This window comes from Diabrotica virgifera, chromosome 9 (assembly GCF_917563875.1).
Source record: "Diabrotica virgifera virgifera chromosome 9, PGI_DIABVI_V3a".
NCBI classification, from domain to species: Eukaryota; Metazoa; Arthropoda; class Insecta; order Coleoptera; family Chrysomelidae; genus Diabrotica; species Diabrotica virgifera.
In genome coordinates, this window is record NC_065451.1 from 25,597,751 (window position 1) to 25,622,844 (window position 25,094).

General features: G+C 33.7%; 2 protein-coding genes across 2 annotated transcripts; both read left to right on the forward strand.

The window, feature by feature from the left end:
• Window positions 1-208: 208 nt before the first annotated feature.
• LOC126891688 (uncharacterized) lies at window positions 209-23,654 on the forward strand. The gene is made up of 3 exons (XM_050660937.1): window positions 209-446; window positions 15,594-15,716; window positions 21,409-23,654. Exons 2-3 carry the CDS (start codon window positions 15,671-15,673, stop codon window positions 22,098-22,100), a joined length of 738 nt encoding a protein of 245 aa, XP_050516894.1. The 5' UTR covers window positions 209-446; window positions 15,594-15,670; the 3' UTR covers window positions 22,101-23,654.
• Window positions 562-5,060, forward strand: LOC114334260 (uncharacterized). Its single transcript, XM_028284298.2, has 2 exons — window positions 562-685; window positions 2,654-5,060. The coding sequence occupies exon 2, from the start codon at window positions 2,716-2,718 to the stop codon at window positions 3,394-3,396; it is 681 nt and encodes a 226-aa protein (XP_028140099.1). The 5' UTR covers window positions 562-685; window positions 2,654-2,715; the 3' UTR covers window positions 3,397-5,060.
• Window positions 23,655-25,094: the final 1,440 nt, after the last annotated feature.

The following is a 25,094-nucleotide window of genomic DNA, read 5'->3' on the forward strand; positions in this document are numbered from 1 at the left end:
ACTGTTATTAGGCGCCATTTTTCAATATGGCGGCGCAAGCGGCGGAGGTACGAGGTAGCAAAGTTGAAATTCAAAAAGGGCATACCGAAATACATGAAATAAAGAATTTTCAAAACTTCCTGTAAACTTTCCAGGTAACTCCCTTTTTTTCCACCAAATGACTGAACTATAATTATTGCAACATCGTCCTTGACTTTTACGTTGACCGTGGATCAAAATTATATCATTGCAGTGTAAATTGTGTATTTATTTGTTATTTGCTTAACTTAAACGCGTAAGTCTACAAATTATAGCAATTAAAACTAGCAAAATACAGTTTAATATGACATATGATATTATCATATGACTACATTACGCGTTATTATAAACATAAACCAACATTACCGTCGTTGCATAATTATTGTGTCAAAACTGCAAAAACGTTTTGTGTTCAATTATTGTAGTAGGTAAGAATTTTTTTTTATTAATAAGGTTCTGAACTGTTTCCTTGTGGTATGTCAAGGTCTGCTTGCCATTATGTTAAATTCAGTTCAACTACTGTTACTGACTGAATTTAGTAGGTAGTAGGTAGGTTCTAAAAAAATGTTGCATAATCTACAAATTAGATGTAGATGCGCCGAATCAGTACTAAAAATGAGATCATGTTCCATATAAATATGTCTTGGGACCTAATCATTAACTAAAAGTAAGATTATGTTACTTGTGTTTATATTCTGTGTTCAAATAATATGTGAAGTGATACCTAATGAAATACCGCGTGTTTAATTAAGAATGTCCAATGCCTGAGTTGTAGATTCTAGACCCCAAAATATTAAGATTTACCCCAAATCATTTAAATGAACTGTGGCTCCTTACTGAGTTACATGGTGTTTTATTTATAAATTTAAAAAAAATTGCTCAGTATTTTAGTACTATGTATGCGACATATCCTTTTGATACTTGTCAGAAAGTGTAGGTACTATACACCCTATGAAATTATGTTATGTAAACGTTTCTGGCTATTACCAGAGAATGGTACGACAGAGAAAAGTGAATGGTTGACCATTCTGAAATTTTACGCCACTGGCGGAATTTCCATTTTAGTGCCATTTTTCGATTTTACAATACTCCTTCTGTAAATAACACATTCTTCACTTGTAACTATAAAGTTATTAGTTTTTGAGATATTTGAAATTATTGATATCAAGAGAATCGAAAATTTGAGCTAGAATGGCATATCTAGTGGTGTAGAATTTGGGAAGGGTCAACTACTCCAGGCGCGGATACGGGGGGGGGGGGGGTCAACGGGTCCATGGACCCTCCTATTGTATTTAGTCTATAAGTATTTTTTTATTATTTATTATTTTTTTCTGTTAAATCTAAACTTTAAGCCATCAGTACAACACTAAATTACAGGACAACCGCTTCCAAAGAATTGAAAGAAGCCATAAAATCTAATAAAATACTATTCTCTGAAAAATAATCTGCAGGCGCATTTGTTTGGGTACCGGTGGAACCATAAACAACGGAAATATTTTTCTCAATTCAAAGAATAACAAAAATGATATTTTAAAATGCAAATACATTACACTGGGTATAAACCTTATCTCATGAAAAGTCACGTTTCAAATTTGCGATACAATAAAGATATAAAAAGTTGTATTTTACTAGATAATACATGCGGACCTACCCAGTGATGGTAGAAAGGTTAATCTTTATGGTAAAGAACGGCCAGTGAGATTAATAGTCGTGAATTGTCTATCAATCCTTTTGATACCGCAGGTATCTGGGATTATAATATAGTGTATTTTATCCTTAGAGTAAGTGTGAGTCTTGTGGCTAAATTTGAAAAATATAATATTTGTATTTGAGGTAAGTCTCCCCTCCACCCCTCTATTATGAATTTCTAGATCCGCGCCTGAACCACTCTCTGTCCTCTGTCGACGCCTGTGGTAATAGCCAGAAACGTTTATTTAGCATAATTTCATAGGTGTTTCAGAGTACCCACACTTTCTGCCAAGTATGAAAAGGATACGTCGAATAGTTTTAAAATTCTGAGTAAAAATAGTTGTTAAATATCCGCGTACCAGAAAAAAGTTGATTAATAGCAAGCTGAACATTTGTTAATAGCTTAACGGTGTCTAGTCGAACAAACTTTGATGTATGGGAACACTGGAACAGAGGTTTTAATTGTGGAACAAGTTAAAAATTTGGAACGTCAGACTACGAAAACGTTCCATGTATTTTGTCGGACAGAACTTCCAATTAATTTGTTACTATGTATTTCATTAAACTCTCATTCAAAAATTAGACTGGTGTTTACAAGAACTGGGCATTTTAATGAGTGGAACACGAAGAACATGTCAAATGACAGAAATCATGTTGGTTAGTAATAGCAGTCTGATTTTTGCATGAAAGCTTAATAAGGGTAACAAATCAATTGGATGTTCTGTCCGACAAAATACATGGGACGTTTTCGTAATCTGACATTCCAAATTTTTAAACTGTTCCACAATTAAAACTTCCCCTGTTCCAGTGTTCCCGTAGAACAAAGTTTGTCCGACTAGACACCGTTAAGCTATTAACAAATTTTCAGCTTGCTATTAATCAATTTTTTTTTGGTACGCGGGATCCAGGCCTATTGTGCAATTTTAAAAATGTGTTTATTTTTTAGATACCCATCTGACACACAGATATAAATATGAAATATGAACATGACATGAGACACTAGGAGAAATGAGTTACAATCCAGAAGGGGTGTACGTAATTGTTTTAGTGCTAGTACTGTCTCTAGCATTGTATCTTTTAAAAGTGTGCTTTAACGGCTGTGATACTGGAACACAAGGTTCTAGTACACGAAAGAAGCAACGGTATCGAACAAATTATACACCAAACAACGTTCGATACTATAGGAGTAACAACGATGGTTATTATAATAACCGTTATGATGTTGAAAGTGGTTTTTTCAATCACAATCACCCTTATAGAGGAACAACTACTAACGTTTATAACACCAGAAGCTTTGAAATAAATGACAACAATGAACCGGTGTATTCTGAAGACAATGTTCATGTTGACTCGGGTATAGCTGCAGGCTTATCTGCTGCTATTGCAGAGTCAATGTCATTTTTTTCTACAGGAAATGATACGGGTACGACAGACAATACCGGTGGTGATTACGATTCAGGCGGTGGTGATTACGATTCAGGCGGTGGTGATTACGATTCAGGCGGTGGTAATTACGATTCAGGCGGTGGTGATTACGATTCAGGCGGTGGTGTGGTCGATTCAGGCGGTGGTGATGATAAATCAGACGATTTTGTGGTCGAGTCGGGCGGTGATGCAGTCGATACAGGCGACGATACGTGTGAAGTTGGCGGTGACGCGGTCGATGATAATGGGGGGGACTTTGACTAAAATAAAAAGTGTAACTTACAACAGTGTAAACACATTACTTACAAATAATTTATACAGAATGAATTACAATTTTACGCAATATAAACAATACTATATATGTCAGATGTAAACGTACCTTAAGATTGATATTTAATTGAAATTTATCAGTTATTTTATACCTCTGAAGGGTGAAGGTAAAAAACAGGGAATGTCACACTTTATAAGAAATTCAGATAGTTACACTATCTAACAGATATTTTATGTAATTACTATTTACAGTAAACTGGTAGATAATAACTTGGACCGTCCGATAAATATGCCGATTTAAAATAGTACTGCGAAGGATAAAAACTGGAAATGTCCACGCGTGAAAGATAAGAACAAAGAGAGTTCACTTGAACAAAAACAAAAATTAACTACGTTTTTAATTCGAGTTTAATCGTTTAGTTTCCTTGTTTATGTTTGTTAGAAATTTCTTCTTTTTCTTAGGGTGCCTGTCCGTTCCGAACGTTGGCGATCATTCTGGCTATGATGACTTTGTTGGTTGCTATACAGAATAGTTGTGCAAGCCAGGATATTCTTTTTCGTCCTGGGGCCTTTTTTCTTAAATTTTACCTTGTAAAATGCATTGGAGTAGCTCGTATCTGCCTTGATCTGCGGTTGTGTTCATCCTCCGTATCCGTAGTACTTCTTCATTGGGGACTTTGACTGTCAATGGTATCTTCAGGATCCTTCTGTACAACCATAGTTCAGAAGCCTGAAGTGTTAGAAACGGCACGGTCAATAAAGTTAGAGTTAAGCGTAATGGAGTTTCCCACGAAATTAATGTGTGCATTAAAGCAATTATGTCAATAGATGGTGTAGCGAAGGGCAAAATTGAACATCTACAAAAACATTTAAAAGCTACAGGAACTTCTGGAGAAGACAAACGTGGTAAGCATAGTTCCCAGCATAGAAAGTTGCATCCAGAATCGGGTGAAGCAATATATAACCACATAAAGTCTTTTACAACTAGATCATCCCATTACAGTTTATAAGAATCTAAGAAAAAGTATTTACCAGAGAGTTTTAACATTACAAAAATGTTCAGCTTGTTCAAAGATTAACATCCGACCATTAAAGTTTCTTACGTTATATATCGGCAAATTTTTAACACGAAATTTAATTTGCCCTTTAGTTATTCAAGATCAGACACATGTTCAGCACGTGATCAATTCTAGGCGAAATTAGAATTATTAAATTATGACAAGGATGCTATAGAAATTCTTAAATTAACAATTCAAAATGAGTTACGCAAACGTAAGGCACAGACATTCTATGATTTTAAAAAGGCTGCAAAATGTCTAAAATATCAGCCGACTATGTAGCCATTGTATTAGACTAGGGAAAAAATATTGCATTGCCTTTTGTTATACTTTTTATTGCAATTTTTGTTGCCATCATTTTGTTTTCAGCCTTTCTATCAGCTGGTGCAACTAATGTATGTAACGTAAAATAATAATGTAATGTAAAATACAACGTGATGTTTGGACAGTCCTTGTTTTGTCAGTTTTTATTTGTAGTTCGGCACTTTTTTAATTTTTTTATCTCTGTACTTTAAACATTCCTTGTTTTTTTCCTTAACCCTTCATTTGTAAAATATGTAACTTAATTTTAAATGAAAAGTAAACAAGCACTGTTCCATTGTTTTTTTTTTCATTAAATAGGATTAATAATTAATATTATCTGTTTGAGATGTTATTATCAAATATCTTAACGATCGGATCAAAAATCAAAAATAATAATTAACACTGTACAAGTTATTATTCAAAAATATTATAAAAGTCATTACAGAGGAGGATCTCTCTCTTCTATGGCGCTACACCCCAAGTCATGCCCTGGCCTCCCCCGGCATCCGCCTCCAAATATCTCTGTTTCTGGTTGCTCTCCTCCAGTTCTCCACCCTCAATATCTCTGTAGTATCGGTTCTCATTCCGTCTATCCACCTCTTCTTTGGTCTTCCTTCTGGCCGACTTTCTACCATAGTTCCTCTAAGCGTTCTACTAGGTGTTCTGTCATTATAAATTCTTATAAGGTGACCTGCCCAGCGCAATCTTTGTATTTTTCCATAATTTTCTATAGAGGGTTCTCTGTAATATTGGTATAACTCGTGGTTCAACCTTATTCTCCATACAAAATTGTCGCAAATGGGCCCCGCAGTATCAATATCTTTCTTTCAAAAGTATTAATAAGGTTTATTGTTTTTTCAGTCATGATCCACGTTTCTACACCATATGTTGCTATTGACGGTTTTATATATTTTAAACTTTACTTTCCTATGGATGTCTTTGGATCGAAACACCTGCAACAGGGAGAAGTATGCTTTGTTATAGCAAGTATTATCCGTTTCCGTATTTCTTCCTCTTCGCTGTCATTCTCAGTTATCTGTACAAAAGTATGTGAGCTGTTGTACTATTTCTATATTAGCGTCGTCTATTGTTAAATTCTGCAAGTTTCGTTAGTTCCTTGCTTGTATTAGGGCTTCAGTTTTACCTACGTTGACGGCCAGCCCTATTTCTTTCGCATTTTCTTCAGCTACACATATAGTTCTGTGACATCTCTTGTGCTTTTTCCCATCAAGTTTACATCATCTACGTATATTTCAATCTGCTTAGACTTATTAAACAGTAAATTTTTTGGGGTTACGGACCTTTTTTTTTTAAAGCATATTCCATACATATATTAAACAGAGTCGGTGCCAGCCTATCTCCCTGTTTTAGCCCTTTAGTTCTCTGAAAGAGATCTGTCAATTCATTTTGAACTCGTATTTGCGCTTCTGTATGAGTCTGGTGGCTTGAACTAATTTTACCAATTTTCTTGGTATACGAAATTCTTGCATAATTACATATGTATTTTATCTCTATATATGTACAGGGTGCGCCAAAAATCTGGTTTTCTTTGATTGCGGCTTAATTATGGGATATACAAAAAAATGTTTTTAACAAAATTAATGTACATCGAAACCGTCTATAATTTAAAATTATTTTTGATTATACAGGGTGAGTCAGAACGACGGTACGAACCAAAGTTGAGTTTTTTTAAATGGAACACCCTATATATTAAATCATTTTTGAATATAATCTTTAAAAATATTAAGAATTTGTTTAACGTATTATAGGCCTAAAATTAACAATTTTCGAAATATTTACACTTTTCTTGAGAAAAATGGTAATATTCAAAGGGCTGTGAATTAGGCTTTCAAGGCAATAAAAATTTAAATGATATGCCAAAGTTTTTTTAGTATAATGTTATTTTAAAATAAATTAACATATTTGACATATAGCCATAGAGTATACAGTGTGATCACTATTTGCAAATACAAAATTTTCTCATTTTTTTTTAAATAGGACACCCTGTATATGAGTATTGCTTTTTGTAGTAAATATTACAACCTTTCTTTTGGTATAAGGTTGTATGCACCTAGCATGTTTTGTTTTGTAGATATTTAAAAAAAACTATAGATTTTACGTTTTTGCGGATTTTTTATTAAAAAATTTTTTTGCAAAAAAAATAATTATAATCTAGTTTTAGAAACATACATTAAAATATCAAATATGAAAATAAAAACGTAATTAAAGATTAAAATAAATCGCATACTAGTACAATTCAATTGAATTTAATAACTTAAAATTATTTTACACAAAATATTTTACCATACTAATGAATGCATAAATTAGTTACTAAATTAAATAAACAACCAAATATGATATCTACCCTAGAAATTTTTCTACCACAGAAACTTTCCTGTACCAAATTAATTGTTAGTTAGTATAGTTAGTATATTGTATTTACGAGTAAGATCAGTTAAACTTTTAATTTACCTACCTCTTAAATTTACTTACATCTTGAGAACATAATTATAAAGTATGCTTTGAAACAAATGAATGTTAAATGTATCAGCCAAATTATTTATTAATATAAATAGTATTAACTGGTGTCACAAAAGCTGGTAATACTTTTGTAGTTGAAATTTTTGTAACAATTTTTTATATTTTAAATTTCAATTTTTCAACCGAACAATTGGTGGATATGACATTTGTTTTGGGCGAAACCATTAGAAATTATTACCAGCTTTTGTCACACAACTACATATATGTAGAAACTATTTACTTCATAATATACTTCTATAACATTTGTTTCAAAGCATACTTTATAATGTACGTTCTCAAGATGAAGGTAAATTAAAAAGTTAAAAACTGATATACAATTTAACTAACAAAATTGGGTACAATAAAGTTACTTGGGTAGAAAAATTTCTAGGGTAGATATTAAATTTGGTTGTTTATTTAATTTAGTAACTAATTTATGCATTCATTAGTATGGTAAAATATTTTTTGTAAAATAATTTTAAGTTATTAAATTCAATTGAATTGTACTAGTATACGATTTATTTTAATCTTTAATTACGTTTTTATTTTCATATTTTATATTTTAATGTATGTTTCTAAAACCAGATTATAATTATTTTTTTTGCAAAAAAAATTTTTAATAAAAAATCCGCAAAAACGTAAATTCTATAGCTTTTTTTTTAAATATCTACAAAACGACACATGCTAGGTGCATACAACCTTATACCAAAAGAAAGGTTGTAATATTTACTACAAAAGGCAATACTCATATACAGGGTGTCCCATTTAAAAAAAATGAGAACATTTTGTATTTGCAAATAGTGATCACACTGTATACTCTATGGCTATATGTCAAATATGTTAATTTATTTAAAAATAACAGTATACTAAAAAAACTTTGGCATATCATTTAAATTTTTATTACCTTGAAAGCCCAATTCACAGCCCTTTGAATATTACCATTTTTCTCAATAAAAGTGTATATATTTCGAAAATTGTTAACTTTAGGCATATAATACCTTATATAAATTCTTAATATTTTTAAAATATATATTTAAAAATGATTTAATATATAGGATGTTCCATTTAAAAAAACAAAACTTTGGTTCGTACCGTCGTTCTGACTCACCCTGTATAATCGAAAATAATTTTAAATTATAGACGGCTTCGATATACATTAATTTTGTTAAAAACATTTTTTTGTATATCCCACAATTTAGCCGTAATCAAAGAAAACCAGAGGTTTGGCGCACCCTGTATGTTATCATAGGCTTGTCGAAAATCTACAAAGATTTGATAGATATCTCTATTGTGCTCCCAGGCTTTAGCTAATATTTGTTTCACGTTGAACAGCTGGTCAACAGTAGACCTTCCTGGTCTGAATCCGGCCTGGTATTCTCCTATGATTTGTCCTTTGAAATCTTCTTCTTCGGTTAATGATCCACTTAAACACTTTATAACTCACACAGAGTAAGGATATGCCTCTATAATTTTTAAAGCTCAGTTTGTCTCCCTTCTTTAGTGCTAGTAATAGCTGCAGCATTTTTTCTTTTAATGTGCCTTAACTGAGGTGGTTCTGGAACACAAGGTTCTAGTACCTACACGAAGGAAGCCACGGTATCGACCAAATTGGAAAAAAAACAACGTTCGATACTATAGGAGTAATAACAATAATTATTATAATAACCGTCATGATGTTGAAGTTGATTTTCTAAATCACAATTACCCTTATAGAGGAACAACTACTAACGTTTATAATACCAGAAGCTCTGAAATAAATGAACCAATTTTGACCGACAACAATGAACCGGTGTATTCTGAAGATAATGTTCATGTTGACTCGGGTATAACTGCAGACTTATCTGCTGCTATTGCAGCGCCAATGTCATTTTTTTTCTGTAGGAGATGATACAGGTACGACAGACAATACCGGTAGAGGATTCGATTCAGGCGGTGGTGATTTCGATTCAGGCGGTGGTGATTTCGAATCAGGCGGTGGTGATTTCGGTTCAGGCGGTGGTGGGGTCGATTCAGGCGGTGGTGATGACAATTCAGACGATTTTGTGGTCGAGTCAGATGGTGATGCAGTCGATACAGGCGGCGATACGTGTGAAGTTGGTGTTGACGCGGGCGACGACAATGGGGGACTTTGGCTAAGTATAAGTGGTTTATAGTAATGTTTTGCCTTATTCGCCGTCTTTCTTGTTTCGAGACGACCATAATGTATTTTGTTTTGTCTTCATTTATTTTAGACCGATGTTTAGTGCAGCTTCTTCAAAGCTAGAGAAAATATCCTTAATTTTAACTGATATCGAAGGTATCAATTTGATTAACTTGATGAAGTTTGGTATTATTTACATATTGGTATATACAGAGTAATTTGAAATTTTAAGAGGGGTACGACAGGGGTGTATTTTATCTCCTGTGCTGTTCAAGCTCTATGTGGAAAATTGAAAATGTTTTTGCAGAGGCACTTGAAGGCACTGACTGTGGTATAAAGGTCAACGGGTACTCGATAAATAACATTCGTTAAGCTAACGACACCGCAATAATCACAGATAAGGAATATGATATGCAGTTGATGCTAAATAAAATAAATACCGCAGGAAAAACATATGGCTTGAAGATAAATGCTAGAAAAACTAAATGCATGGCAATAAGAAAGGGCGCACTTTTAAGAGTACAACTTTTAAGTGAAAACTTTAAAATACTTGGGAATGATGGTGAATGGCCAATGGGATCCTCAACAAGAAATAAAGCACCGTACCGAATAAGTCAGACACGGTTTTATTTAATTTAAACCTCTGCTTTGTAACCGCAATCTTTCCTCCAATCTCCGTAACAGAATGGTTAACTACACTGTTATACGGCATGCAGACATGAACGTTGAAAATATTTTCCATTAATAAGTTGAAATGTGGACCTTGCGAAGAATGTTTCGCAAACCATGGACAGATAGAGTCAGAAACGAGGAAGCCTTAAGAAGAGCACATACTGAGGGAGAATTGCTCAACTTGAACAAGGCACGAAAAATTGGATACTTGATACCTGCACCATATCCTGAGAGGGGAAAAATATGCAATCTCTCAACTAATCATCCAAGGGAAGACTAATAAGTCCTTTTACCCTATGACGGCCGATATGCAATTAAGAGATGATCAGTGGGTCACAAACAGTGGGGCGTTAATATTTAATTCCCATCGCTTGAAAAGTAAAAATATTCAGTTTCCTTTATTTTATGTTCAGTAAGAATATTGGATTTTACTCTATCAAAGACAAATATAATGAACATAATATGTATATACAGGGCGTGTTAAAAGAAGTGGGACGGAATATTTCGAATACTCGAAATTATTTGTCGAGATCAAATGTTCATTAAGGTCTCTATTTTGCGTAGAATGAAACTTATACTAATGGTGTTGAATGTAGTAAAATTAGAAAATACTTGACAAGTTGCTGGTATGTCCAAATTTGATTAAAATACATCCAGGACTTTACTTTCTACAGACACTGTATTAAATATAACCTTGAAACAAACTGGCACTAAATCACTTACGAGTTTTCAACAAAACAAAAGGTTTAAACAAGTGTAGAAATTGCAAAAACGGTTCGCATGTCTTAAATAAGATTTTTGCTGATTATGTATTTTGCTTTAAATAACACTAATACAATTCACAACCATCATTTAATTTTTAACGATAAACAAAAGTGTAATATGATGACAAGTTTCAATTTGATCGACTTGTCGATAACGGTGTCATTAATAGATATTTTTAAATACCATGAATCATTTTCCAATGATTGGGTGGATTTAAGAAATACATATTTACTAAACAAATTTTTTACGTATATAAAATAGATTATAATAATTATGACACATGGTACTCCTTATACTTTTCAAATAATATGGTTTTGTAAAGACATAACTTTGATTATTGGCTAAACCTACATTATAAGGTACGTCACAAGAAATTAAAAAAAAAACATGTAAATTCACTGTTTAAGTAAGATACAGTGCCCTGTATCTTATTTTATACAAAAATGCCAAAAATCAATTTTGATGATTTTTCAAATTTACCTCAGTGTATCTTTGGTCGCTGTAAATATTCACTTTTGAAAATTTTACTGTGTCATTTTTGAAGTATATAAATAACAATGAAATTTGCCCAAAATGTTTAAACACATTAAAAAAGGAGTTGTTAGTTTTTAAACATTTTGTCATCATATTTCGTTAGTTTCATGTTTACTTAAAAAAGTTGAGTGACAAACTTTTTAGTTTATAATTTTAGCCAACACAACAATAAAATCTAATTCATGAAGAAGTATTTTTGAAAATTTTAAGTCAAAATATACAATAGGAAAAAAGTTATGTTACTTCATAGACAAGCGGCACACCCCAAAAAACGCTTATATCTCGAGATCCTGACCACGGTGTGGTGAATGGCTAATTTTGATCATACTTTATGATTTTGATATCAAAAATCGTTTTTTTTTTGCTCTTCTTAAGAATTTTGCATTTTGCGGTTGCGTCATTCTTCTTCTGAACCGGCTAATTTGTCCTCAAACAACTTCTTGGGCGTTTTCTATATAATATGCTTAGGGTTATAAGTTTTATAGTTGGGAGAAAGGTCAAAAACAGATAGGAAATAGCATAGGAATATTAAAATCATAATAAATTGCATGAATAAAAAATATATATAGATAGAAAAGTAAGCCTAACTTTTGTTTTTATTGTATCCCTATGAGCATTCGAGAATGTGGTCAAGTTGGAGCGCCGTAAAACCTATACAAATAAATAGAATTAAACAACTTTATAGTGAAAATTGTTCACTAAAAAACTCTCTACAAAATTGCTATAATGTTATTTTATTTTAAAATGAACTGAAAAAAAGTTATAACCTCCAAAAAGAAACTTGTTAAAAATTTTTTACATATTTTTGTTTATATCTTTTTTGTTTGTCACTTGACGATAAAAAGTAAAAGAAACAAAATTGTAGAAAAGGCTATAGCGGGATAAGATGGTCAAAAATGCCCCCGCACCGATCAGCCCCGCTACTTATGTTTTCGATAAAGGATGTGAAATTATGCCCTCATGCAAATTTTTAGCTTTCCAGGGGTCCTAAAACTTCTTAAATAGAGAAAAGAAGAATTTTTAGGTTTTATTTTTTTGTGAGCGCAATTTTACATTAAAAAATCTGAAAAAATTGGAGGGGTTGTATCTTTTGAATACAAAACAACCTGATTTTTTTTCAGATTTTTGTAGTAAAAAATGAGCCCAGGAAAAATTTTTGAAATTTTCAGAAAATTTTTAGGTTATGATAATATGATTTGGCCAACTTTTAAATGGTATTTTTTTGTGTACTTTTTGTCGTTCTTTTGAATGGCAGAGGCAGAATTTTTAATATCTGAGCGGAAAGAACGAAAAAGTCGAAAAAACCGTTTTTGGCTGTCGCGAGATGCATCTCGGGACAGCCAATTTTAGGATTTAGGATCCTGACTACAGCAATTGAAAAAAAAACTAAAAGTCTGAATTTTGTCTGAATTTGGTATGTGGGGTTATAATAATATTTGGAACAACTTTTCCAAATAACTTTTTCCGATATCTCTAACGCGAAGCAAATCGAATCGCGTATCGAAAATTCACCCTGTGAATTCATTAATTTTATCATAAAAAGTTCAACTTGATTGCATTGAAGTATTGAACCAATTAATGCGTATTAATATAATAGTATTATAATAGTGAGTTTTATGTATAGAAACCCTCAAATATCTCGGAAATGGCTTTCACGATTTTTATAGGTTTTGGTGGGTAGGGAATATATATTTATATTTTTATAAAACGCAAGTCATAAATATTGGCAATATCATTTTAAAGTCTTCTACTTTAAAATGTATAATATATGCCTGAATTGCCGATATAAATGAGTCAGATTAAATAAATTATTAGAAGAATTTTTGGTTAATTCATTAATATTTTTTGTATTTGATGACACCCGATTTGGGCGTCGAAACGTAAATAAAATTATTTTTTTAGTAAAATTGTGGCTTATTTCCCATCAAAACTAGTTAATTGGTGGGTAGGGGTTTTCTAATGCAGCCGATATTACAGTGATAATTACATTGTTGTCAGATTTTCCGTTTTTCTGGAAATCTAATAAACTTTCTTATTTCAAATGGAACACCCTGTACATTTTTTGCGTTTAAAAGTTCTTAAGATATACTGATACTGATTATTTTTCTACTAGTGTCTACTATTGTAGACATCATTTTACGTTCTTTGGATCATTGGGAACAAAAAAGGTCTTTTGTAATTTATCTCTAAAGCTAATCGTTTTCGAGTTAAAAATAATTTAAAACTGAAAAAAAAATCGAATAATGACGATTTTCAAGGTTCAAATACACAAATAAAAAATATTATTTTTTAAACTGCGGAGTACCCAAATTCAAGCTAAACCCTTCTTCCAGGGGCTCGCTGTAAAAAATTTTTTGGCACTTTTTATTCCAAAAAAATAGTTTTTTAATAAATGTTAATGAAGCGCATATGAGAAGACGGGCGATCGGGATGCATTAACAACTAAAAAACAATATTTTAGAATGAAACCAGCTCAAATTACTTACTGTTAACTGCTAAAATAAGGCTTTAGCTTGAATTTCTGTACTTCGCAGTTTCAAAAATAATATTTTTGATTGTGTTTTTAACCTTGAAAATCGTCATTATTCGATTTCTTTTCAGTTTTAAATTATTTATAACTCGAAAACGATTAATTTTAGAGAAACATTACAAGAGAACTTTTTTATTCCCGATGGTCCAAAGAACGCAAAATAATGTCTACCCAGGCCGAAAAAATTGATTTTTATAATTTGTTTAAAAAGTTAAATGTAGCAATAACTCCAAAATGATGTTCTTAAGGTATAGGGAATAGAATATGGAAAATAATCACTATTTCTTAAGGACTTCAAAACGCAAAAAATATACAGGGTTGTTCCATTTGAAATAAGAAAGTTAATATCGGCCACATTAGAAAACCCCTACCCACCACAATCTATAAAAATCGTGCAAGCTGTTTCCGATATAATTGAGGGTTTCCATACATAAAACTCACTCTGTATATTATATTATATTATTACACATTAATTGGTTCAATACTTCAATGCAATCAATTTGAACTTTTTATGTACTATGAACTATAAATTATTGAATTAGTCAGTATTTTGATTGTATATTTTGAATCTATAAAAAATACTACTATATTAGTTGCAATAAATTATCAAATTGATAAGATACAGTGTGTCGCATTTAAGATGAAGACACCCCTATGTTTCGGCTATCAAAATATATACAGATTTGAAATTTTGCACAGTCATACAGGGTGATGTTTCACAATTTTGAAAATAGTCAACTGAACTTTAAATTTTAAACGCGGCCTACAGGCCGAAAATAGGGTAAATCCACAAACACGGTGAACTTTCCATATGTGATTCGATTATACCACATACCAAATTTTATGACAAAATTCACACTTTTATTTTTTTTTCAGTTGTAGTCAGGATCCTAAATCCTAAAATTGGCTGTCCAGAGATGAATCTCGAGACAGCCAAAAACGGTTTTTTCGATTTTTTCGTTCTTTCCGCTCAGATATTAAAAATTCTGCGTCTGCCATTCAAAATAACGGCAAAAAGTACATTAAAAAATACTATTTAAAAGTTGGCCAAATCATATTATCATAACCTAAAATTTTTTTGAAAATTTCAAAAAAATTTTCTGTGCTCATTTGTTATTATAAAAATCTGAAAAAAATCAGGTTGTTTTGTATTCAAAAGGTACAACCTCTTGAATTTTTTCAGATTTTTTAAAGTAAAATTTCGCTCACAAAAAAATAAAACCTAAAAATTCTTCTTTTCTCGATTTAAGAGGTTTTAGGACCTCTGGAAAGCTAAAAATTTGCATGAGGGCATAATTTTATATCCTTTATCGAAAACATAAGTAGCGGGGCTGATCGGTGTGGGGGCATTTTTGACCATCTTATCCCGCTATAGCCTTTAATTTGATATATTTTATGATAATTTAGATTTTTCGTAGGGTTGGTAGTTGACGAGATATGGCGCGAAGTAACGAAGTAATCAGAGTAATCAAAGTAATCAAAGTAACGATTTGCCTCTCTGTATAGTAATCGTTACTTTCGGTATTCGTAAGTAACGAGTACTTTGTAACGAATAGTTACTTTTTCATCCCTACACATCACATCACTACACGAAACAGTCCTGGCCCTTAGACTAATTATTTTTCAATTATTTCGTTTAAGTAATTTTAAAAATATGTTTCTTTTTTAGGTGCCCATCTGAGAGACATAGATATAAATTTCAAACATGCACAAGGAATTTTCAATTGACATGAGAATCTAGGAGAAATGAGTTCCTATCCAGAAGGGCTACAAATAATTCTTTATGCGCTATTACCCTAATAGCACACGACGTCCAATGGACGTCCAAAATAGGTCCATTTTTGGTCCTAACGTCCATGGACTATAAATGGACGTCCTTTGGACGTCCCACGTTGGACGTCCTTCGGAAGGAATAAATATGGACGTCCTTTGGACGTCCGACTTTGGACGTCCTTCGGACGGAATAAAAATGGACGTCCTTTGGACGTCCGACTTTGGACGTCCTTCGGAAGGAATAAATATGGACGTCCTTTGGACGTCCGACGTTGGACGTCCTTCGGACGGAATAAAAATGGACGTCCTTTGGACGTCCGACGTTGGACGTCCTTCGGATGGAATAAATATGAACGTCCTTTGGACGTCCATATACTGGACGAAATACGGACGTTTTATGAACGCTTCCCTAATAGCACACGACGTCCAAAATAGGTCCATTTTTGGTCCTAACGTCCATGGACTATAAATGGACGTTCTTTGGACGTCCGGCGTTGGACGTCCTTCGGTGGACTAAATATGTACGTCCTTCGGACGTCCGACGTTGGACGTCCTTCGGTGGACTAAATATGTACGTCCTTCGGACGTCCGATGTTGGACGTCCTTCGGGTGGAATAAATATGAACGTCCTTTGGACGTCCGTACTGGACGAAATACGGACGTTTGCTGATCGTCTATATTGGACATATTATACGAATTACGGGATAAAATAGCAAAATAATTCAATAAAATATTTTATGTTAATAAAATAGTTTACATCGAAAAGATAATTATATTTAATTCAAAATTGCACAGTTTAATATTCTAAACATGTTTTTGTTTTTTTTTTTGTAAAGTGTGAAAATCTTATTTGTAAATTATTTGTTACAATGTTTTATTATTCTAGTTACCAAGATCACATAAGTTTGCTAATTAATTCTAGTAAGCAAAAATATAATTTTTATCAATGTATCCGTACTACAAATGAATCTTAAGAGCATCTTTTTGAAGTTGAATATACGTGCTCAAAATAGGTCCAGTCTTAGTCCTAATGTCTATGGACTATAAATGGATGTCCTTTGGACGTCCGACGTTAGACGTACTTCGGGTGGAATAAATATGAATACGGTGGACTAAATATGTACGTCCTTCGGACGTCCGATGGTGGACGTCCGATGGTGGAATAAATACGAACGTCCTTTGGACGTCCGTACTGGACGAAATACGGACTTTTTGTGGACGTCTGAAAATCACCCCCACTACTTGGTTCCTCTGTTGACAAAACTATAACGATAGGCGATAGATTTTCGATTCACCCACCGATATCAGTATCAGTTCGAAGTTGGAGAGTTGATCTCTCAGTCGTTGTCGTCGTTAGGGCTCCGCGTAGAGTTTTATTCATTAACCACTGATTTTCATAATGTAAGAAATTATATTATATACGAATTAAAGTGTAATATACTTATACATATACTATATATTACGTAAAACTATGAAGACGCTGTTTCACAACATAACACAGAGTCCGACCGCCTCATCGGGCCATTTAGAGCATCAATGCATAAGTCCATCCAATGGATTATTATGTGCCCCTTTGACATAGGCGCACAACATTTTAATCTACCACCCTGAGGATTCCTGCTCCTGGAGATTTTCTGAAGTGCCGAAACAGTCTATGTTCCTGATTCCTCGATCAGATGAGAAGTTTTCGGAGCCATCAACCCCAGACAGCTACTGGAGCTCCACGTTGCAGCCAGTCACTTCTTGGTAAGTGAACGCCAAAGAGGAAGCATTCAGACTCTGCTGCTACCACCGTCTGGACATAGCCTATCGATTCCTGATGGCCTAGAGGACAAACTCGCCGAGAATGGTGGACAAAACCACCAGCCAGGACAACTGGTATCCAAACATTGGTATTATTTACGTTTTTTATTACATTTACATATTTTTTCATGCTCTTTGATATATTTCTTATGCTTTCTGGTATATTTTTCATACATTTTTCAATCTTATGGGTGTTTGGTAAAGAATGGGCCATAGCTTAACCTTGGATTACTGAGCTTAAAATAGGTCGATTTAAGCTAACTTACTTTAGTACGAAAGATGATAATAACCGAAATACAGGGTGTCAAATTTAAACTTTTATTTTATTCTTGATTATTTCCTGGGCAATACATCATTTTTGGTGTTGAATTTAGATTTCTTGTCCCAAAAAACCCCCGCTTACCAAATTTCGTGATATTATCCCATGCTTGTTAGGAAATATTCAAGAATAAATAAAATAAAAGTTTAAATTTGACACCTTGTATTTCGGTTATTATCAACTTTAGTACTAATGTAAGTTAACTTAAATCGACCTATTTTACCCTCCGAAATCTAAGGTTAATCTATTTACCAAACACTCTGTATAAGTACATAATTGCATTCTAGCCAATCTTTTTGATTTTCTATAAAGTATAGACTTCCTTGAATTTTTACTGCAATGTAACTTCTTGGATTTGAATTTAAAATTTATTGTTAAAGGAAATTTCCGCTAGCTCGGTGGCCCCTTTGTTCGTCTTACTACTTACCTCTACCCAACGGTTCTTTTGTCAAACAGATTGGGTTGGTATGTACCTGATAAGCAAAAGGTATTTATCTCAGTATTTTATAATCTATTTATAATATTGAAATATCTAAGCGAAGGCGGATGAAAAAAAATTAGACAAAAGTTGAATGATTATTATAATATTATAATATAATATTACACTATATAATAAGTATACATAGATAGAATATTTTCTTTTTAAGAAATTGTCCATTATCTCCAAATGAGCAAGGTGTCGATTTGAAATATATGTATAATATACAGCCCATTACGCACCACCTTAAAAATTGAGCATTTTTGATGTCTCGAATTTCCTAAACCAGTTGTCCCATCTAGGTGATTTTTTTTATAATATCCTCCTTAAGGTGATACAGTAGCGATCAACAGGTAGCAAAAACGCGTTCCAAGATTGCGGCTGTAATTTTGAATATTTTTTCGAGATATTTGGCACACGTATTCGTAATATAATAAAGAATGGCGGTACAGAGCCCAATTTGAAAAATATATTAATATGTGGAAATTACTCTGTAATTAAATACAATATTAAAAAAACAAGCCTGTACCGCCATTAAGAAGAACAAAAAATACACTTTCTTCAAATAAACTTTTTTATGCGATGCCTAGATTTTGTGTCATTTTGGAACTACTAAAATTTTTTATTTCATTAGTAGTTCCAAAATGACACAACATCTAGGCATTGGATAAAAAAGTTTATTTGAAGAAAGTGTATTTTTTTGTTCTTCTTAATGGCGGTACAGGCTCGTTTTTTTAATATTGTATTTAATTACAGAGTAATTTTCACATATTATTATATTTTTCAAATTGGGCTCTGTACCGCCATTCTTTATTATATTACGAATGCGTGTGCCAAATATCTCAAAAAAATATTCAAAATTACAGCCGCAATCTTGGAACGCGTTTTCGCTACCTGTTGCTCGCTACTGTTTCCTCTTAAGCTTGTCATGCACGGGGAGCTATATACTGTAATATATATTATATCACATCGCTCTCTATAGTAATGAGTGAGCCTGCACACACGGAACCATTAGTTCCGTGTGCCACATCAATGAGGGTTGTTTGTCTCGTTAATTTATTGACTAATACGAGATCTGGTCTATTATGCGCCACTGTTTGGTCTGTGAGCACAGTGGGGTCCCAGTATAGCTTGTAGTTGCCATCCTCAAGCATACTCTCAGGGACGTATTGATAATATGGGAGATGGTCGGTTTGGAGATATGGGTTTATTATTATTATTATTATTAATTATTATTGTAGTACCATTTAAACACAACGTTTTAAAAACTTTTTTGCCTGTTATTGCTTTTTCGAAAAGTTAATTTTTATCGAAATATTTTGAATATTTGTCAAATCCACCACATATTTGTATATGGTTAAGTACCATTATGGAGACTTGGTAATATTATGCAAACTTATTTATGCTTTACATTTTTAGGTATATTTTGAACCATATTAAAAAAGAAGCCAGATCTCGATAAAACGTGCCTTATCGAAAAAAATACAAAGAGGCAAAAAAGTTTTAAAAACATTCTGTTTAACTAATGGTACCTCAGTAATAGTTTAATTGGAACGTACACATTCAAAATTACTGAATAGAGAATTGAAAACCCTTTCAACTGAGGTGCCACACAACCCCTATTCCCATTTAAAAAAATCATTGATTACGTCATCACGCTCAGATGGATGACATCACTAGTATGAAATATATGTCAAAAAGTTGTAATTTAAACACAAAAATCGACCTGTTTCCGGATTTTTCTCTATAGTCGTCCATTTTAGAGAAAATTAATTTATTCCATAATTTAGGACCTCTCTGTATATATTATATCACATCGCTCTCTATAGTAATGAGTGAGCCTGCACATATGGAACCATTTGTTTCCTGTCTGCAGGCTCACTCATTACTATAGAGAGCGATATGATATAATATACATATATTACAGCATAGCTCCCTGTGCATGACAAGCTTAAGGAGGTAACCTATAGCCTAGGCTATAATATTATAAAAAAATCACTTAGATGGGACAACAGGTTTAGGAAATACGAGACATCAAAAATACCCCATATTTAAGGTGGTGCGTTAATTTTTTGGAGAAGTGTATTGTAATTTAATGTAAATAATGTAATATCCAATAATTGTAATTTAATATAAGATGTAATATAAGTTTCTTAAAAAATATATTTTTTATTTCCCACAATACATTCTTCACAGGTCTAAATATCAACTATAGACGTCCACCGAACGTCCTCCCAGGACGTTAGATGGATGTTCGGCAGCAAGACATTGGACCAAACTGGGACGCCCTATGAAGGCCCAATTGACGTCCACCGAACGTCCCCTTGGACGTTAGGTGGACCTCCATTGGACGTTTGGCAAAGTGGAATTTGGACCAAAATTGGACGTCCTGTTAAGGTCCAATTCACGTCCCCTAGGACGTCCGATTAAGGTCCGATTTACGTCCGATTAAGGTCCAATTTACGTCCAATTAAGGTCCCATTTACGTCCGATTAAGGTCCAATTTACGTCCGATTAAAGTCCAATTTACGTCCGATTAAGGTCCAACTTACGTCCGATTAAGGTCCAATTTACGTCCGATTAAGGTCCAACTTACGTCCGATTAAGGTCCAATTTACGTCCGATTAAGGTCCAAGTTACGTCCGATTAAGGTCCAATTTACGTCCGATTAAGGTCCAATTTACGTCCGATTAAGGTCTAATTTACGTCCGATTAAAGTCCAATTTACGTCCGATTAAGGTCCAATTTACGTCCGATTAAGGTCCAATTTACGTCCGATTAAGGTCCAATTTACGTCCGATTGAGGTCCAATTTACGTCCGATTAAGGTCCAATTTACGTCCGGTTAAGGTACAATTTACGTCCGATTAAGGTCCAATTTACGTCCCCTAGGACGTCCGATTAAGGTCCAATTTACGTCCGATTAAGGTCCAATATACGTCCCCTCGGACCTTAGATGGACGTCCAATGGACGTTCGGTAGCGCGACATTTGGACCAAAATAGGACGTATAAAGGACGTTCCTCGGACGAAAACGGACGTCCAATGGACGTCCCTAAAGTACGTGAAGGACGTCCAATGGACGTCCATTGGACGTCCTTGTGCTATTAGGGTAATAGCTGCAGCATTTTTTCTTTTAAGAGCGGTCTACTACCTCTGTAGTTCTGACCTCTGTGGTTCTGGAACACAAGGTTCTACTCGTAGTACACGAAAGAAGCAGCGGTATCGATCAAATTATACACCAAACAACGTTCGATACTATAGGAGTAACAACGATCATTATTATAATGATCGTTGCGATGTTGAAAGTGGTTTTCTCAATCACAATCACCCTTATAGAGGAACAACTACTGACGTTTTTAACACCAGAAGCTTTGACCTAAATGAACCAATCTTGACCGACAACAACGAACCGGTGTATTCTGAAAGCAATACTCATGTTGACTCGGGTATAGCTGCAGGCTTATCTGCTGCTATTGCAGAGTCAATGTCATTTTTTTCTGCAGGAGATGATACAGGTACGACAGACAATACCGGTGGTGATTATGATTCAGGCGGTGGTGATTACGATTCAGGCGGTGGTGATTACGATTCAGGCGGTGGTGATTACGATTCAGGCGGTGGCAATTACGATTCAGGCGGTGGTGATTACGATTCAGGCGGTGGTGTGGTCGATTCAGGTGGTGGTGATGATAAGTCAGACGATTTTGTGGTCGAGTCGGCCAGTGATGCAGTCGATACAGGTGGCGATACGTGTGAAGTTGGCGGTGACGCGGGCGACGACAATGGGGGGGACTTTGACTAAAATAAAAAGTGTAACTTTACAACAGTGTAAACACATGACTTACAGTTGAATCCATGATTCGTTACCCATGCGTCATCATTTAAAGCATACGAAATAAATCGAAAAGTTATTTCATGTAAAAGCAAGTGACAGAAAGCGGCTACTGCTCCGATCACGGATTATATTATAAAATTTGACATTTTTAAATAAATAGAATGTAAAATGTTAGCTTTGCTTTAAAATTTTGGTGCAGAATTACAGCTACATTTGCAGTAGCTTAATAAATTCTTTTAATATCATTAGTGATAGATATTAAGGATTTGTTATAATATAAATACTTGACAATAAAATATTTTCTTTTTGTTATTTATTAACTTTCGCGAAAACTTAAACAACAGCATTCCTTAACTGTGAATGAGGTTAACTTTCCATGTAAATTAATGGCAAAATAAAATACACTTACCATAAAATTTCAAACTACAATATAAAATTAGTTGTGAAAACAAATGTTCGTATAAGTATAATTAACTTCTAAATAAAAAAACACGACAAAAAACAGCAAAAATCCAACAAACTGACAGTGACAAGTAAGTAAACAAACAAGAAACGTCACAAATTGTACTTAAAATCTGAAAACGTCCCGAAGTTTTTTTTTGTACCTATCTCTTTTCGATGTACTGATTCTAGAGCGTTCATAAAAATAACATGTGTCTTTACTTAATAACAGGCGGTAGCTGGTTTGTGCTTAGTTGCATGCGTGAAAGACAGGTATTAATGACGCACAGGTAGAGCCCTGGACTCAACTGTACAAATAATTGATGCAGAATGAAGTACAATTTCACGCCTTATAAACAATACTCTATATTTCAGATGTAAACGTACCTTAAAATCGATATTTATTTGAAATTAACAGTAATTTTATATATTTTTCAAATATGTAACTTAATTTTAAACAGAAGGTAAACAAGAACTACTCAAGTTTTTCCATTAAATGGATCAATATTATCTGTTTGAGATTCTATTACCATTGAGATTCTATTACCAAATGTCTTGGCGATCGGATCAAACATCAAAAATAATACCTTAAACTGTACAAGCTAATAATAAAAGATATTACCAGTGGGTTAACTCCTTTTTTGACAAGAGCTTGTCTTGACTTTTCTAATTTTTGTTAGTCGCTGTCACTATTTTCTACTAATACTACATCATCAGCTTACTTTAAGCAGTAGGGAATCCAGATTTGACCATACGGCTCACACTCCTTCTGAGGGGAAAATTGACTCATCCCAGATACCTAGTGTATCAAAAGGATTGAGCTTGCTCTGTTATAAAACATATTACCAATGGGTTAAATCCTTTTTTCTCAAGAGCTTGTCTTGACTGTTCCAGTTTTTGTTCGTCGCTTTCACTATTTCCTACTAATACTACAAGCTTACTTTAAGCATCAGGGAATCCAGATTTAGACATACGTCTCACACTCCCTCTGAGGGGAAAATTTACTCATCCCAGATACCTAGGGTATCAAAAGGATTGAACTCTGATACTTGGGCAAGATTTAATAAACTAGGTGCTCGATATCTGCCTTTTATTTCTATAAATTTAATCAGTATTTCTTAAGGGCCGCAAAAGGCAAAAATATACAGGGTGATCTACCTGAAATAAGAAAGTTTATTAGATTTCTAGAAAAATTAAAGACGCGACAACAATCGAAATACCACCATAATATCGGCCGGATCACAAGACCCTTACACATCTAAACAATATAAAAATCGTATAAGCCGTTTCCGAGATAATTGAGGCATTCCATACATAAAACTCACTCTGTATAACGTCTTATGAAGAAAATCTTATTCAATAATATAGTAACAAACATGGTAATTACCATTTTATCGTTCTTAAAATATTCCATTAATATTGGCTTAGTTCCAATTTTAACAAAGGGATAGTAGGTGTCATTTCATTATTATCAGGGCTTTTCATTCCGGATGGAATGTTTGCCGCTCTTACTTAGAGCTATCTGATTCGCTTATTGCGGTGAATTACTCCGCATTCCACTTGTCTGTTGTCAAAGTTTGTTGTATCACTTGGCTTTCGTTACAATTTTCTTCCACTCATTTCTATATGTGCATAGTTCCCTCCAGTTTCTCACTTCCAGAATTTTGACATCTCTCATGACCTGGTCCTGCCATCTCTCTCTGGGTCTACCCCTTGAACTTTTTGTGTTTGGTTTCCATCTGGTGATCTTCTGAATCAGTAGGTCGTTTTTCCTTCTCTCTATGTGTCCCAGCCATCTCAGCCTTTGTGCTTTAATAAATCTAACTATATCTTCTCCCTTCATTACGTCTCTTAGTTTATGGTTTATTCTTCTTCTCATTTCTCCGTTGTCCATTCTTATTGGGCCCATAATCTGTCTGAGGATTTTACTTTCGATTCTCAATTTTTCTTCATCTTTTTCCGTGAGGCAGATTGTCTCAGCTGCGTACTTAATTACTGGTCTGATTGCAACTCTGTATATTTTCAGTTTTGTATTTCTGGATAAGTTCTTGTCCTTCATTAGCCTATGATATCTCCACTATGTTCTGTTGCCTGATAGTATTCGCTCCTTTACTTCTTCACTTCTCTTATTTTGGCCATTCACTATTACTCCCAAAAATTTAAATTGTTTAACTCTTTCAAAAGTGTAGTTTTCTATTTTGATTTCTCTTCTCCTGTTATCTTCTGTTCTAGAGCAGAGTGGATATTTTTTCCTTCGTTAATTTCTAGACCTATTTTCCGTGCTTCCTTTGCCAGGATTGTTACTGCTTCTTTTAGTCTTGTCTCTTCAGATAAGAACTATATCATCTGCATATGCAACTATTTGTGTTGAGGAATGGGCTATAGTCCCTTTAATGTTGCTGGCCTTGACTGTTCTATCTAATGCTATGTTGAACACTATCGTTGACAGGAAATCGCCTTGTCGCACTCCTGTTTCTATTGCAATTGATTTTGTGCTACCTTCTTCTGTCGTTACTTTAG